General features: G+C 38.9%; 1 protein-coding gene across 3 annotated transcripts in view; it reads right to left on the reverse strand.

The window, feature by feature from the left end:
• Positions 1–18,664, reverse strand: part of LOC117428232 (tetratricopeptide repeat protein 28) — a 445,426-nt gene that overhangs the window by 90,977 nt on the left and 335,785 nt on the right. For all 3 annotated transcript variants that reach the window (XM_058994785.1, XM_058994784.1, XM_058994786.1), the window contains one exon: positions 4,374–4,881. In XM_058994785.1, coding sequence (XP_058850768.1) covers positions 4,374–4,881 — 508 coding nt within the window. The remainder of the gene's footprint in view (positions 1–4,373; positions 4,882–18,664) is intronic.

Below are 18,664 nucleotides of genomic sequence, written 5' to 3' on the forward strand. Positions count from 1 at the left end.
GAATTATCCCGGGTTTAAAAGGCATGTCGTATGCAGGCAGGCTAAAATAACTGAATCCATTCAGTCTTGAACAAAGAAGACTATGCACTGATCTGATTGAAGCATTCAAAATCCTAAAAGGTATTGACAGTGTCGACCCAGGGGACTTTTTTGACCTGAAAAAAGAAACAAGGACCAGGGGTCACAAATGGAGATTAGATAAAGGGGCATTCAGAACAGAAAATAGGAGGCACTTTTTTACACAGAGAATTGTGAGGGTCTGGAACCAGCTCCCCAGTAATGTTGTTGAAGCCGACACCCTGGGATCCTTCAAGAAGCTGCTTGATGAGATTCTGGGATCAATAAGCTACTAATAACCAAACGAGCAAGATGGACCAAATGTTCTTTTTATGTTCTATTTGATCTCATCAGTTAAGAAAAAAGACAGCGTTTCTGGTACTGTAAATTGTGAGAAAAAAAACAAGCAAAGCAGATAAATAAATACATAGTTTATCACATTACTGTGTTTTTTTAAAATAAATGTGTAGAACTTGTTTATGTTTTTGTAATATATATTAAATCTTAAATGTAAGTGCGGTTTTTGGCTGCTTTAAAAAAAAAAAAAACACAATTTGGCTACTTCATCAGCATTTTTACTAAAAAACACTGTTAGCCCTATTCAATTTTAGTACTGTAGTTTGTAATAGTACTGTAGTTTGTAATTCCTAATGTTCTCTTCATTGCATCACAAGGACAACTGACTGAATCGTACAATTGTGCGGGAATCAGCTGTGTGACTCTCCAAACATTTAAAATACGTGCTGGTTATGGGAGACGGAGACTCCGATTCGTGTACCATCAGTAGTGGCACATAGGGAATCTGGTTCCTAATGCCTATTCAATGGCATGGTACAGAAAGACTATTTTGATTCAGAGATTGCATCGACTGTACCACTGGTTGTATTTCATTAGGCTTGTGACTCTGCTTTGGTTTTCTACACTGTGCTGCTAGCGTTGTTTTCCAATGTGTCTGCTGCATTTCTTACACAGGAATGCCATCTTCAGTCTCGTGTCATTAGAACAACACAAAAAAAGATTTCAATAATGGAAATCAATCAGGCGTAAGACTGAAGGTGCTCTGTGCTTCCCTCAGCCCATTAGATACACACTTGTGTACTTAACACTTGACAGCACTGTTATTCTCTACATCAATAGACTCTCCCTATTCTATACTACTTGGTCAACAACAGCTTTTATTATGACCACACTGCAGTCAATTTTCTCAAACAAATATCACGCACATCCAATTAAAACAACTGTAGGCTTTTCAGTCAAATGGCAATTCTCATGTCAAATGTGATCTCTTCACTGCCATAATAGTATTGTACATCATCAAACCATTCAACTCATCCAAGTAGCCAGTTGTTCTCAAAACTTATTCAGGGTTGAACTCCAGTGATTCAGCATCAATGACATTGCTGGGTAACCCATTCCACACCCTCACCGCTCTCTGTGTAGAAAAAGTGTCTCCTTCCCTCTGTCTTAATTCCCAACTATGTTCCAGATCCAGGTTTTTGTGCTGCATTTAAATTATTGGCTAGGTTAACTTTGTCCTTTAAAGATTTTAAAGACTTCAATCAAGTGCCAGCCTTGCGTGTTGTATTCCACCACACATCACAAACAAACCCCTTTCATGCCATTAACCATACCATATTGAGCTTCTGCTGTACTTTATGATAAGTTGTACAGTTGTCATATGACATGTAACATATATAAGAGAACTGGAAAGAGGTTCCAAGCTGCTCAAACTGTTTGTTTGTATGATATCTGTACACAGGATGAGCTGCACTAAAATTGTGTCGAATCTGTAACAATGATTGGTTGATTTCTTATACGTGATTTATAATCTCTCAGAACTCAGAACTCCTTCAGAACTCCCCGGTCCCATATCTCAGACACTGAATGGAATTCCATGTATCAACCTTGTCCCTCTTTTGTATGGAAGTGAAGATGGAGGGTTATGATTAGAAACCCTTCTAGATGGATTTTGTAATTTGGATACCCAGCGTTAACTACAGTATACTTACACTTTTCTTACACCATGTGATACTGTGTGTTATGTACAGTAGTCAATATTGGTACATTGCAACTACAGTGTAAATAGGTACCTACATACTGTATATTTTAAAGTTTATTGACAGCAGTATATATTATATTCAAATATGTGTGTAACTTCTACTCGTTGTCAATATCATTCTCAGTCTAAAACCCTGTATAAATTCTATGCATTTATAGATCCCCAGCCTCAACAGCTTCTCCATTGATGAGCACTAAATCACTGCACCAAATTTTAATTACAAATACTCTTAAAGTATGATTAAGTTAAACATAATTGCTTCTCTGAAATCCCACGTGTTGCCTGTGGGGGGGGGGGGGGGGGGGGGGGGGGGAGTCATTTAAAGCTCACTGATGAAGTTCTTCACAGCTGAATCCCAGTTTAATGGACTCCAATTAGAGAAGTCCACAAGAAGAATGGCCGGATCCAGAATGCAGCATTTCACGACTAAACACTTTTCAAAGCAGATTTACATATTGCTGGCTGAAGGCACTGGCCTCTTGCTTCAACCGGAACAATAACAATTCATTATATTTGAATAATTTTGGGGTTATGCAGTTCTGTATTCTTTTTTTAATGACCACCCAGAATTATTAACTATGAGTAATGAAATGATGTCTGCAGAAAATCATGTTTCAAGAGGTATTGGAAAAATAACCCCATTCAACTAAACCGAGCAGTTGACCAGTCTTGTTCTTAGGAATGCCTTTTATGATGTATTACAGTGTTATAGGACACTGAACGTGTGTGAGGGAATGATGGCACAAGTAGAAGTGAACCGACCAAGGCAGGAGGTCTGTTTGCACACTATGACTGTCTACAGTCATACAAGTGACAAAACCCAACTATAATTCTCTTCATAAGAAACTGTATTTAGTACATCAGCATTGTCACTGGAAAGAGGGGAAAGGTTTGTGAAAAGAACAGTGGCAGAGATACAAGGTCAGTTTTGAAGACTTTGAAGTTGATCCCTGAGTGGTACCTCGGGTAAGATTTCTCAAGCAGGTGATGTCAACCGTACCGATATCGAGAATAAAGAGGAAACTATGAAAGTATTGAGAATAAAAAAGTCAATATGATACGGTTGATGTCATGAATGCGGTCTGTCGTGTGTTGTTGTGATAAAGCACACAGAACTGACACTCCGATTTGCTAGATGAGAATATTTAACAGCTTTTAATAATGACCGTTCAGCTTTGCTTTCACCATCAAGCAGCTGAAGTGAAGGATGTTGAAAGCTCTTGAGGAAGAGCGATATGCATTATTAATAACAGCCATCTGAGCTCTCCACCAAAAGACACTTACAGATAAACGAGGTCATGTGAACAATAAGCCCAGCCATGTATTAATCTACTAGAAGCTGTTTTAATGCCTAATGTACATTGTTCATGCTTTTCTGAGTGAAGGAAAATGTTGTTGTATCCTCACACAATACATTAAACAATGCAGTGCTATGCGGTTTACCGCAATAAATAAAATGAATAGGTAAATGCAATTTAGACATGGGTTTTAGAAACTAGAAATATATGTTATTTAAAAATTATTACTACAGTTGAAATGGCATATGGTGTTAAAGGACACATTACGGAAAACTAATATTCATGAACGAATTTACAGGGGTGTCAGTAAAAAGTAATGGGCAAGAAAAGAGTATATTGCAACAAAAAGACAACGCTTAAAGGGGTTGGTATCTAGTAGCATACAAGGCTGAAAACAGCACTTAGCGTGCATGTGTGGCACTACAATACTTGCAGGTAGTCTGCTACACCCACACTTACTTCAAAGGTTATTTTACCTGGAGAGCAAAATTCTCTCCACCCCTTCAACACCTTCTTTCCTGCAATTAACCACCCAGCTGTTGCCCCTAATAACTGACTAGTCATATCCTTTGACCCCAAAGATATTAGAAACTACCTAGGAAGTACTGGTGCAACTCTATCTGATACTAAGGTTTGCAAACTGAGAGCTTTCTGTAACTTATTATATACATTTTCTTTAAAAAACTACAAAAATAAAACTACAAAACTTTCAAAAACTGCACATATGAAACCTAACAAATAGAGGTGCACAACATTTATAAGATTCTTTCATTACCTATTAGCTTTTTAATGCAGAAGAAAGATTTTTTTTGTCGCACACAATCAAACCTATGAATACTGAAACCTATCTGATAGAGGTGTACACCCCTGGTAAATGTCTTTCAGTGCCACTGTATTTCTAGTCCATATGAGTGTCTAATGTGCAGTAAGGCTGAGGGTGTGGATTTGCTTCAGCTCACCCAAGTTGGAGGATGCCCTTCCCTCTGCGGCGCGGTCCTTCAGGCTTTCTGCAATGCCCAGCTGCTGCTCGTGGTATTGCTTGGCTCGCTCCAGGTCCTGCATGCAGCGGGCAGCGTGGCCCAGGCCGGCATAGGCCCGCATCTCAATGGGCTGCTCCCCGAGCTCCTGGGCCAGCTCCAGCACGTGGTTGTGGTAGGACATGGCCTTGTCAAAGTTGCGGCGGTAGTGATAAGCGCTGCCCAGGTTGCTGTAGGCCCGTGCCTCCTCCCGCTTGTTCCCCAGCTCCTTGGCGATTTTCAGGTGCTGCTCGTGGCACTGCACGGCGTTGTCGAAGTCACCCATGGCAATGTACACCGCTCCCATGTTGCCCAGCTCCCGCGCCTCCGAGAGCTCATCTTTGGATTGCTTGGCGAGGAGGACGCACTGCTTGTGGCTGGCCAGGGCGTTGGGGTAGTCCCCGATGGCTGTGTAAACATGGCCCAAGCTGCTCAGCGCCGAAGAGGCTGCCTGTGAGCAACAAAACAAAATGCCCAGTTAGTTTCAAGACCATACACACTCATATTGCCTTAATGGAATGATGTTATAATAATTTATTCATCAGAAAAGCCAAACTTGGTCCATTGTTGTCAATTTAACTTGGTACCAAACTTAGTTATCACAGAAATAAAACACCAAAAACACAATCATCAGTGTGTTTATCACAGGGGCGCATGTTGCATTGTCAGGATCTTGTAATATCTCTGGTGACAGATGTGGTAACCCAGTAACAGCATGCTGCCCAAGTGCACAATAAAAGGAATGCTGAATGCATACAGGGTGATTGGTGGCTATATACACCACCTACGGTTTTTCACTTTCCAATTGCTTCGGTTGTACCCTGCCGTTGTACATTTACCTGATCATTACATTTCCTACTAAGTGGACCATTTTATAATCACCATGTACAGCTATGGTCAAATGTTTTGCATCACCTAGAATTTTAGGATTGAGACATAATTAAAAAAACAAAAAAAAAACAAACTATATGAACATAATTTTTGTACAGTATTTCCAAATGTCACATTTTTATTTTTTTGTAAGTATATGGAAAACTATAAAGCGGTGTGTAATGCAACATGTTAACGTAACATTATTCAACTGGTTTTAATTTGACTTTAGAAAGCAAAATGAGTTAATGCTATAGGGTGATGCCAAACTTTTGGCTGTAGCTGCACATGAACCATCAGACTGCTCCAGGGCGTTCATACTGGGTGGCCAATCCACAGTGAGAGGGAGCACTGACCACGACAAAGCAAACACTGCATCAGACAAACTCTTTCCATTCATTTATTCTTTGTTGATGTCTAAATGGTTGTATCAGCAGTCAAGTCTACTACAGCAGACAGTCGTGATGTGGAGACGGGGAATATAAACAGGGGTCGCCCTCTTAATTCACAAGTCTGTCTAGGTCCAGATATGGTACAGAGCGGATATATCTGTATACATTCACGTTTACACAGCAATTACAAACTGCAGTACTGTTAGAAGGTATTGTTTGTTTTTAAAGGGGGTTTTATTTAAAAAGAGACACATTCTTAAAATATTTAAGCTAGATAGCATATAAGGTTAATACAATCTACTGTGGCCTGGCTTTGAAGTCACAAAACCTACACACAATTCTCAACAAATTCCAGTGCCAGGCTGTCTCAAAAAGGGAGGCCATGGATTGGGTGGGCAAGGAAACTTAGCTGTTCCCTGGCCCCCTAAGAGGAGGGTTCCTCAGGGGCTGGTTTGAAAAATGCAAAAGCTTTCAAAATAAGGATGTTTACTACAATCAGCAATATAAAGCAGCAATGTCAACAGAATCAGTCAGCAGCAGCCCCACGTCTGTTATTCAATGTATAGAAGTTGTTTACGGGATACATTTTGGTTTTTTTTCTATGATAAATGGATATGCTTTCCCTTCTACATGACATTTATAAACCTTTATATTGGAATCCTTACAGATTATCCTGTTAGTCATCTGTTCCAAATACTAACCAAGAGTCCCATTAAAACCAATGTAGCTAATGCAATCCGTCAATGCTTGATGTGGTAGATGCATGGGGCTGTACATTTTACGACTTTACAAACTGTGTCAAATACAGGCCCATTGTGTTTGGTTTTGATTGTATATAACATTTTCTGGGAGTTTATCTGTGTTTATTAACAACAGGTAAAAAAAAAAAAAAAAAACAGTGAAAATGATTTCCTCGATTCCAGGTAAACGTCAGGGGTAATACAGGGGGTTGTCAGAAAAGCAGCTCTATGCTTCTATTCCTTGTGAGTGCAAACTGTATCGGAATTGAAGTTCAGTATACTAAACAGACACTTATTACACTAAAAACACATTCTGTATTTACATACATGTATCTACGAACGTAAAGTCATAGATTATCTTCGTGTAAACACGTATTTTCACTTGAATGCGCCAAATTTTAGGTAAAAATCGATAAATACCGAGCTACAGTTTGTAAAACCTAGGAATTGTTGGGTAAAAATCTGTAGAATAAAGGCCTTAGGTATGGGGTGTTTCAGGTTCACATAACTATTACCCTAAACTATCAGTTCAAGATATTTGCTAGCAAGAGTGCTGTTTAACAAAGCTTGAAACTGGGTGCCACTTTGATCTTGTACAGTCAATGACAACTTTGATACATCATTTGTCAATAACTAATCAGCTTTCCCATCTCACACGAGGATTGGTATGTTATATCTGCTGGCGTGATTAGTTACTTTTATAATGTCAATAAAACGTAATTACTCGTACATTGATTAGTTAACAGCAACTGCACAGGGGCGAAAACAGAAACATAAATAATAATACTAATAAAAAACAAACAGATGTGTCCTGGAGATACATTGACCTGCAAGGAGCGGGTTCATTTGTGTGTCGTATTATTAAGGTAATCGTATTATTAAGGTAATCTTGACAATAGATTGAAAGATCCTGTTCAGTAGATTACATGCACACACAAAATGCAAGACATAAAATACAATACCAAAAAAGTGAAATGCAGATTTATCAAATGGTGCAACAGCAGAGATTAAGAGCACAGGCTAGTTGAATGTAATGACTTCCTTAGTAATATATTGCTTCAGCTGACGTTTTTGGCACAGTTTTGAGGATCACTGCGCTAGTGCCTCTGACACTAATACACAAAAATGACATATTAATGTGCCAGTATGACTGGTGATTGAAAAACTTGGAATATATTAGTGAACCACATCTCTATTAAATAAAAGCTCAATTTTGATGTACCACAAAAAAAAAAAAACATAAAACCCACTTTAATTTCCAATTTCTCCAAATGCTAAAGATTCCATAAGATATTTCATGCATTCCCCACACAATCAAACTGATTATGCACCATGGGACAGCACACCTGCCAAGATCATTCATTGTCTCCTGACCGTCTCCTTGACTGCTGTGCTGGTGGCCATTTTTCACCTTGGACATCCCTGCATTTCTTAAACTTCTTGTTATGGGCCTTAACCTAAATTGCCACAATTCCCAAAACTAATCAGTCACATATTCCTTTGGGGTTTTGGGACTGGCAGCTGTTTAACATTTCTCCAAAACATATTTCTTTTGTTATTGTTTGTTCCTTAATCCTATAGTTTTTATAATTGTTTTAAGATGCTGCAGAAGGTTCAATGCAAGAGCCAGATATTTGGAAAACGCTAAAATGAAAGCTGGGTTCAGTCTTCCCTGGAATATCTCCACCACAAACACAGGAGGCCTTCTCTCATAATCACAGATTACACTACGTTGTTTATTGTCCTTCAACAGTCACTGTATGTGTTGTGGTTGTAGGCAGCACATCTAAATCAGTCATGGTGGGATACCAGCCGAATCCCTACCAGTAGCAAATAAACAGGACTGTAGTGCTCATTGTACGTGGAAAATATTCTGAATTGGGCAATGTAAACAGGGTGTATTTCTTTTCTCTTTCTTTCCAAATCACATGGAGACACGACTTTAAAACTGATTGTGTTTACAAAGTTAGGTTTCCGGTGAAGTGATAATTTCATTGATTTGAAAGTCAAGTTTCATAAACTGCTTTAGAAACACTAAAGTTTATCAGCCAAAAGCTTCCACAAATCATTGGGAAATAACGTTAAAATTGTGTTCTAATCACATTTCCTATTTTGAACTGTTCTTCTTAACTAGCGTTGGTTCGCTAAATATATATTATTAAAGAATACAATTGTTTACTTATTATTCTATAATGGGTGTAATACATATGTGATGTGTGTAGCATTCTTGTACAATAGTCAATTGTATTCAATATTTGTTGTAATTTTCACACATATTTGGTATGTTTTTATATAATGTATTCCAGGTAAAACAAAGTTTTTTTTTCTTGGTGATACTTAAGAGGCATGGATGATACATACACTATCAAATAGTGAATAGTGCTACATTTAGAAATACTAAAAGAGACTTCATTAATTCAATGACAAAGGCTTCTGCTGTAAATGTTTGTCTTAAAACATTTATATGTATTAAACTTTTTAGTATTTCTAAACTTATGTGGACTGACATAGTCCTATAAATTCTAATTTTTAGGCAAATATTTTAAACATTCCCTTAAAAATCTGACATTTTATTTTATTCAAAATGACGGTTTGCAATGCTGCACATATTGTACATTGACAAACACTGAACATAAATAGCAGCATTTCTACCACCTTGTTCTTATAGAATGTGACATCTCAGATACATTTTGTCCGGGCCTATGGCAACTTTCTCCTGCCTTGGGAGCTGTTTCAGTAGGGCCTTAATTTAATGCTGGTCTTTAAAGTTCCAGGATGTATAGCACCTGGAGCCCCTACTCTATCTACCAAACAGACACTGCTTCTTTTAACACAATGCTGCTCATTTACAACAGTTATGCCCAGGGGGACCCGACTCCGCAAAACTGAGAAGCTAGTTCAGTTCCCACTGCTCTGCATGACTCATTCCAGGGCATATTTTAAGCATTGACAACCAGCTGAGGTTGTAGCGTGTGCCTGTATTGTGATGTCATTCCAGCCCCAGGCTTGTTGTGAACTGGATCTGCAAAGGATACATCTGATTGCTTTTTAGGTTCCAGATGAACCAAGTTCAGGTGAATGAAACCCTGTGGAGAGCACTTGCCAAAACCATCAAAGCTACTGACATCAAACATCAACTAATTGGTTTGTTTGAGGCCAGACAGAGATAATTGGAAGGGTTTTTGCTGCAGAATATTGAAGTTGGAGAGAAGTCCCATAACAGCCATTATTGACCTGCAAAATACCTTATTAAAAGAGCATTGAACATCAACCTCCTTTTCTTAGTATACTGTACATACACTTATTGTATCTGTGCCCTGCCTGTAGTTCTTTTAAGATTTTAAAATAAGTTTTCTTTTAGCATTTTTATTGTTCTACTGTAAATAGGCCTTTGCTTTTTTAAATTTACTTTTTCAATTTAATTTTTAATTATGGATAAACAGATTTTTTTTCAAGAACTACTCTGTAGCAAAATATAGTTAATACTTCCTTCTTTCTGGTATTATATCACTTCCTGTGGTAAGAGCCAATTTCCATGGTGTGGCCAATTGGCTTCACTCCTATTGTCCCAGCCTTACTCTGGTATGTCATTTACATTCGGTATACAGCAAAACCTCACTATGGCCAGTCAGGGGCAAATCAGGACTGTAAAAAAGTCTTGCGAGGTGTTCTTATATTAAGATGGCCTCAAAGCTGCATCCCTGCCTTAAAGCGAGGTTTTACTGTAAATATGGCAGACTGGTTCAGGGAATGCATTATGATCAACACATCTCCTGCTAAGTAACGGCCAGTAATTCTGCCATTTATTTCAGAGACCGTGAAACCAGTGAGCACATCTTGTGTTAACAGGAAGTGATTTGTGGCTTGTACAATGCTGCTCATAATGGCCAACCTTTAGCTCAGTGTATTTGGCCGAAATGAAGCTGAACACCTTAACATTTGAGAATATTGTGTTTACCGTGAAGCAGTTCAAGAACTGAGGAACAAGGATGTATACAGTTGTGGGGAAGCATTAAACCCTGATTCCAAGCTCTTGTGGTAGTTGCCCTGCGATGCTCAGCAGTATCAGTCAATAGCATGGACGCAGAACAAGCCTTCTCATCTTTTCATAATGTGCTGCTCGGGGATAACAGACTTTGCATCAAAAGTGGCAATCTCTCAATGTATAACTTGTTCCAAAATCACAACTGTGTATAAAAGGGAATTGGTCAAAAAGGATCGCCAAGTTATTTATTTTTATAAAGTTTAAAGATAAACACTCACCCGTTATGTTTGTTTTAAAAAGTATCTTAATAAAATAAATAATTCAAAAGATAGTTTACTTGTGCAAGGAAAAGAAAACTATATTCCATTAAACGTTTTTTGTTTAGTGGTGATATTACACTGTTATAATATACTGTGTTAAATAAATGTATATTTCCGTTCACATTCTGTTGTCGTTACACAATTCTTTTTTAGCGTGACTGTGCCGTGAAATATGTATACTTTTACCATGACAAAATCGTATCCCTAACAATAGTAGTTAAGGACTTGTAACAATATTAGTGAGCCTGCACATCCTGTTTGTTCACTCAGTTGACATCTGTCATAAAATCAATATTAAAAAAACGACTTGCTGCTGCTATCTGGAGAAACCAGGAGGCCACGTCACTGACTTGCAGATATCTGTAATCAATATGTTTAATCAAAATGAAATGCAGTTAATTACTCTGCAAATATTTTACCCAGGGAAGCCTTCGAAATAGTTTGTGACTTCCACCAGCTGGTCCTGTGTCACATTCACAATGTAATACCAAGACACTCATTATTGGATTAGTGTTTACTTGGTGCTTCTACATCGATCACTTCTACATCTAGGTTTTATAATACACCTTCAGTCAGGTACAGAAATATAAAACAACAAAACGTACACTGTAATTAACATCAGCGCTTATTAGAAAATATATCCAGACGTGGTCACAAAAGATCAGTAAATAGTGGGTTTTTTATGCTGTTCAATTTACTATTGTCAACTTGACTTTTAACATTGTTTTGTGTTTTGAATCAAAACTCATTACCTGGGTTGCAGTGGTTATTTCACCTTGGGGTCAAGGTTCAAATCTGGCTTCACAATAAGCATGACTAGTCAAAACTGGTCATTCTCTGGAAACAATGCTGGCAGCTTTCGTGACCACCAAACTGATGTACAAGTTTACTGTGGTATTCCGTGGCATAAGCATGTAAAGTATACATGCTAGTACAATAAAACAAGCATCGTTTAACAGAAAAGCTTTGTTCTTCAAACAAATGAAAACCATGACAAAAACATTTTAAATGTGTGTTATTGTAAGGCTGGATAATCAATAACTGCTGAATTAGAAATACTAAAATAAACTAAAATTCAATGCCATACAGCGACATCTGAAAAAGACTTCCAGTTGAAATGTTTGACATGGAATTGCAGTTTCTTTTAGTATTTCTCAATAGTATGGAGGAGAATGCACTGTAACCAGAAACATGTCCACACAAATTTGCTATGATAAAAATTACAATATGCTTTTTTTGGGATCATGGAGGTTGTTCAGAGAAGAGTAAGGTTGTAATAATGCACAGCGTCTGTTTTTTTCTGAGTGTTCATTTTTTATTTTAAAGAAATTAAATCCACATAATAAACACAACACTGGGCTGACAGCTGCAGGAAATGGAAAAAGAACAGCAGGCCTTGTTTCTGAACAATTTCATAACAGAGTCCCACCAAAAACCAGTCCAGCCACTAATCATTGGATCTGCTCTTTTTATACAAGCGACACAGAGACAACTGCAGCGGTTGCAGAGCCGTTTTGACATTTTCACAGATTGGAGAAAATGAAATGTCAGAAATGAAATGTACAGGATTGCAAAGAGGTCAAAGTTAAGGTCCGCGTCACATTTTGCCAGATCAGGGTCTTTAAACCTGTCTGCATCGCAAACAGTTTCTATAGGGAAATCACTGCATTAGCTTAGTGTGAATGTATGTGTTCCTTGGAGGAAGCCTATTTTCAAAGACAGGAAAAACAAACATTCTCATACTCTGCAGCCCAATTTCCTTAGCTAACTAAAGTTGCAGCCAATATCGTTATACACCTTATTTTTATCATGGGAGTTTCACACTGCACAGTGCAGAAAGCAATGTCTTTCAATGCCTCAATGTATCATTCAGAAGCTCAGTCTGAGGCCTCCAGTTTGCTTTCAAATTAGAATTCTTGCCACGCGGTTACGACTTACTGCCACACATACATGTCGGAATTGAAAATGTCCCGGGGTGTCCTTAGGGTGTCTATACCGTTCGATTGCTTGTGTCTGGATAGACACACACACACACACACACACACACACACACACACGCACACACACACACACGCACACACACACGCACGCACACACAGCAGAATATTTAGCTAACTCCTTCCTCATGCCCAGCACCACTGGGAACCCTAAAAGGCCAGCACGTACAGCTAATGCATTAAGTAAATAGAGGGCAGCCTCTTTGGAGCTAGAGCATCGCTCAGATTGCTGGCAGGCGTCTTGTTTTTCCTGGGAAAATATCAAACAAAATGAATGCTCGTCAAAAACCCAGTGCAGCTACTGGCAAAGATATAACTTTTGGAGGTGAGAAGAAGGGGGGTGAAGGAAGCTATACACCTATAATTATGTCATTTATCTCACTAACTAGAAACAGATTCCTGTGCAAGGTTAAGCCATGGTAATAAAATATTTGAAAATAACAGCAAATTGGATGCTCCACAGAGTTCTTTGTGTTTTCCTAGCTTTTGACCAAGTAAGACGGGTAGCTGCTACCTTATTTGTTTCAAAAGGCCAAGCAAACTTAGAAGGGAGGAGATTTTGGAAGGGAGGAGAGTGCTTTTCTCAACCCATTGAACCTCCTTGAAGACCAAGGGCATTGCTTGGTGGCTAAGAAAGGCTCCTATAAATACCGTACAATAACAAATTCAGATAGCTTTAAAAAGCAGCCAAGTAAAGCAGCCTACAACTGACAATGACATGCAACTTTTAACAGCTGTGGAATTTAAGTAAGCAGATTAGAGGGGAACTGTCTAAATCAGTGGTCTAATATTAAACAAACTCACAGCGAATTAGCATACAACCGGTTTGTCATTCCTTTGGGAATAACGGTATTTATAATGCTGCTGTTGTGTTGGCACTATCACAAAACAGCATGTCCTGGAATCCAGCACTTGTAAGAGCACTATTCCATATGTGAAATTCAATCATTCTCATTTCACAGGAGCTTAGTCTAAAGTGGGGTTTGCCAGTCCACAAAACACATCCTACATGAGCCAGTGGGAACACACATTTCAAAAACAAAGTATAATTTACCAGAAAGAGGGATACTGGCTTTCAGCTGCGCCATGGGGCCAGGTGCGTTCAATTAAAAAAGATATTGAGTGATATTATTTAAAGCAGGTATGATATTATCTGCGTGATCAAGGTATTTGCTTGCTACTGTATTGATTAAACATAATTAGAATGTATTCTGAAATACAGAACAGTACAAAAATAGAGATTCAGAGAATCCAAACTTTGGGTTTTTAGGGACGAACACCACAAATCTGACAATTGTTAAAACCGAAGTGAAGGGAGTGAAGATTTAATCAAAATCTGCTTTAAAGAGATTTCATGATGGAAAATATCCACCAACACATATTTAATGTGCAGTAACATAAGCTTTTACTATGTTGCCAACTAATTAACTCCCAGCAATGCAATGAGGAATAACTATTCAGAGTTTAAACAGAAGGTTGATACCAAGGTTGCCACATTTCATCATTATGGATTGCTTGCAACCTAGTAACATGGTAAGAACATAAGCACATGTACAAACAAGAGGCCATTCAATTTGGTCCTCGTATCGGATTAATCTCCCATATGATTGATGGGAGGCCTTCAAGACCTGCTAGCATCATGTTAGTCCTTCAAGACCTAGCATCATGTGAGGCCTTCAAGACCTAGCATCATGTGAGGCCTTCAAGATCTGGCAATATGGGAGGTCTTCAAGACCTAGCATTATGGGAGGCCTTCAGACCTAGCATTATGTGAGGCCTTCAAGACCTAGCATCATGTGAGGCCTTCAAGACCTAGCATCATGTGAGGCCTTCAAGATCTGGCAATATGGGAGGTCTTCAAGACCTAGCATTATGGGAGGTCTTCAAGACCTAGCATCATGTGAGGCCTTCAGACCTAGCATTATGGGAGGCCTTCAGACTTAGCATTATGGGAGGCCTTCAAGACCTTCTACATAGGAAGTCTTACAATCCACTTAAAAAGTGAGGCCAGGACTAAGGTGATAAGTTCACATTCTCAAAAGGAGTTGACAAAGTTAACCAATACTTTAAGCGCAGCACAGTAACCAGGACCAGGGGACACAGATGGAAATTGAGTGGAGACACTTCTTCACACAGAAAGTGATGAGGTTATGGAATGAGTTACCTAGCCATGCCATTGATGCAGAATCAATGGGATTTGACAAAGTTTTGAGTTCAGCTATTAGGAACCCGACAAGCACAGATGGGCCTGATGGCCAATCGTTAGTAAATTCTCTTATATTCTTATAACCAAACTACTACTCAGCTAGTCTTACATGGAGCTGCTGTGTGCACCAAAACCAAACATTTCCTATCTCCAACCTTGTCTGGCCTAAATGGCCACTTGTATCTAAAATATTGTTTTTCTGTTCAGTAGTGAACAGCAGTTTCAATAAGAACTACATTCACCTTTCCCCTTTTTCAACCTGTCTCTGCAACACGTTGTTTATCGGACCCCTGCTGCTTCACACTGGCTTGTACTGTTTCAGTGTGAACCCTGAGAGAGAGAGAGAGGTTGGAGTTGACAGGCTTACACAGACAGAAAGCATCTCAAACCAGAAGCGTTCCATTATACTCATTACAGGCTACAAAGCTGATATAAAACCATGGGTAACGACAGTTTGTTGGGATTCATCAGAATCACATGGAGGTGCTTTTGCCTTTGGGTTTCTATTTAGCTTTACGCAGTAATAAATCAGTCTTATCATTTGCAACCCGCCCACCAATCCATGAATCGCACATTGCACACACTGCACACATACAGGAATCTTACAATGCACAAAGTTTAGTAATTTATGGATCTGTAAGCCTTTCATCAAGTTAGTATTCGTGTAACTTATGAAGCTGTGACAGGGAATGTGATAATGCACACGATTCTAACAAAGTTAACCCTAGCTAATACTTTAAGAAAAGCACAGAGACCAGGACCAGAGGACGCAACTGGACATTTAATGGACTTAGAACAGAGTGTATGAAACACTAAAGCAGAGAGCAGGAGCCACGCTGTTGACACTAGAACAGAGAGCAGGAGACACTTCTTTACCCATAGCGTGGTGAGTCATGCTGTTGACACTAGAACAGAAAGCAGGAGACACTACGCTGTTGACACTAGAACAGAGAGCAGGAGACACTTCTTTACCCATAGAGTGGTGAGCCACGCTGTTGACACTAGAACAGAAAGCAGGAGACACTTCTTTACTCACGAAATGGTGTGCCACATTGCTGATGCTGAATCATTGGGATCTTCTAACAACAGACCAAGTTTGGATCTCAATCAGAAACTATGAAATGGAAGAGCACTGAATTGCTTCATATCGTTCATAAAATGATCTTATGTAAAATGACAGTGTTTTGTGACGATGAGTCAGGCTGAAATTATAAGTACATCCATGTATTATATATCGGAGAGATCAAACCACAAGACAAATGATCACTCTACATTCATCAGAATCCTTGAGCTTTTACAACATGTATCTACATAACATATAGTAGAAAGCAAGCATATTTCTATAAATCTCGCATTGCATTAGAAATGATTCTCTGAAGACGGTATAAGAATGTGTAAAGAGAGAAGCGAGCTGGTAATACTCTTGACATTCAATCTATGTACAACAAGTCCCTTAAGTAAGATCAGATTGGATTGCAGGTTTCATGCAATGTGTTCTAGCTAGCTGTCTCTGTTAATTAGAAACATGGAAAGAAAGGGCATGGAAATTGCCCAGTGTCTAATAGCCTGTGAGCTGTACAATCATCCTGGCACTTTTAATTTTATTTCAACTTGCCCCTTTAGGTTGGTGGGTTAAAGGATTCACTAAGATTGGAGCATTAACCTGATTATTTAGTGCCATCTCCAGCTAACAGCTCAGAAACGCTTGTAGCAGAGACATGCATTTAATTATCATGATGGGAAAAGTTGTATTTTAACAGAGGCAGCATACTAATACCAGTTTTCAAAGGCGTGTTTTTGTGGGGGAATTACCCTACCAGCTTTTTAGTGCAAGATCAGTCAATCTAGAATAGTGTTTCCAGCCTTTTCTGAGTTCTGTTATGGGGTTTCCACACAGACCAGCGTTGTATTAAAAACAATTGCAAACTGCAGTCACAGTAGAAAATACATCTTTAAAACTCTTCAAACTATTTGGATAAATAACAACTATGATTAAACGATTACTGATTGCCATGTTATTTTTGGTAGCCTCAGTTAAACATTCATTAATAGATTAAATCGCTCTGTGACCTATTTGGAGCATCTTGAGCTACCCAGTAACATGTGCTTCCTGTTTATTTTCTAAATGCATACATGATATTACTATGTATAATGATATTAACATGCACGTTGTCAGTTATATTCAAAGGCATGTGTGAATATACTGGTTGCTGATTGCACCTGTACAAAAACATTGTAGTTAAGCGGCATACAGATGTGTTTGTTGAGATGGGCAGCAGATAATTTAAAAGCACATAAATAATGTGTTTACACTCTAAACCTGTCAATATGCAATATAACAACCTCCAGTGACCACCCCTATCGATTTGCAGCACTAGAATGTTAGTCAGCTAGTATGAAACCCTTTCACTTCTAAAGCTGGCTTGTGAGGCACATTGAATAAAACTACTGGCACCGCTGTGTTTAAGGAACAAACACCCGTATTTCATTAAGTCAACTTTGCCTGTTTGTGTTTCTTCCGCTCAACATTACCGGGCATTAGCTTTTGTGTGTCATATTAAACACAACAAGAAAAGCGAATGCTGGCTGGCAAATGCATTTTAATCAGTTTAATTACTTTACTTTTCATCATCTCTGTTTAGTTTTGTGAACTGTTGTTTCGCTGAGCCTTGATTAAAGAAAAAAATGGAAATACAATTCATTGTTCATGTTCAATATTTACATTAAAATACGTCTGCAGTAACAAAACGCAGAATTTGAAATGGCCACAAAATGGCAGGTCTGTTGACTGCAGCCAACTCCTCGGAGAGAGATCATGCCCTACAAAAAAAAAATATCTCATTTGATTTCCCACAAAGCAGCTGTTATTGTGTTTTATTTTGTGGCTTTTTAAACTAAATTGCTAGTTAATCACTTTTCACAGTCTAAATGAGCATGGGAGGGAAATGTTTATTGAGTAGTTTACCAGAATAATTGATGTCACCACCCACTCCTCCCCACGCCTCCCAGTGCATGCAGAGTGGCTCCATTGCCTCTTCGCATTGTACAGTCTGGGGAATCTGAAAGGGTTAGGGACAGGTCATTACAAACCTGTGAGGTTTTTTACTTCGCTGTTTATTAATAGTACTGCGTCTTTTCAAAATCCACCTTTACTCCCCTTTCTATATGAAATGCCCAATTCAAAAAGCCTCCTAAACGCTACAACCCTATTCCCACACAGGAAGACTAAAGATCGTTGTGTAACCTCCGTACCCACTTCCCTGCCAAGCTACTGAACCCTGAAGGCAGCCTGGGAAATCTCCAGCTGGTCTTGTTGGGTGTCTGACCAGTAGTGGGCACTGGAGCGTGATAAAACAAACATTTCTCATCTCATTTTCCCACTCTAACACCATAGGACTGCAAAAGCCAAGGCAGAGCCACGTGGGTCCACAACAAAGACACAGGACAGTTCAAATCCACGCTTCCATGACTCATCCTGCAAACCTCAGTGCTGTTCTTAGTGGAGCCAGTAGAGACCCCTTCTTTTGGTCAATTCATACTGTATGCTGTAACGTTGTCTTCCATACTGACCTTTGCTGCAGTTCAGGACTACAGAATGATATGCAATATTCTTGGCTCTACTAGCTGTTACCTCTCTGCTCTAGAAAATAATTGAGACTCCCACCACGGACATGCGTCTCTTATTACGTATGCAAATTTGCCAAGGCAGGTCATTTATAAAGAG

The sequence above is a fragment of the Acipenser ruthenus genome, chromosome 21 (assembly GCF_902713425.1).
Source record: "Acipenser ruthenus chromosome 21, fAciRut3.2 maternal haplotype, whole genome shotgun sequence".
Lineage (NCBI taxonomy): Eukaryota > Metazoa > Chordata > Actinopteri > Acipenseriformes > Acipenseridae > Acipenser > Acipenser ruthenus.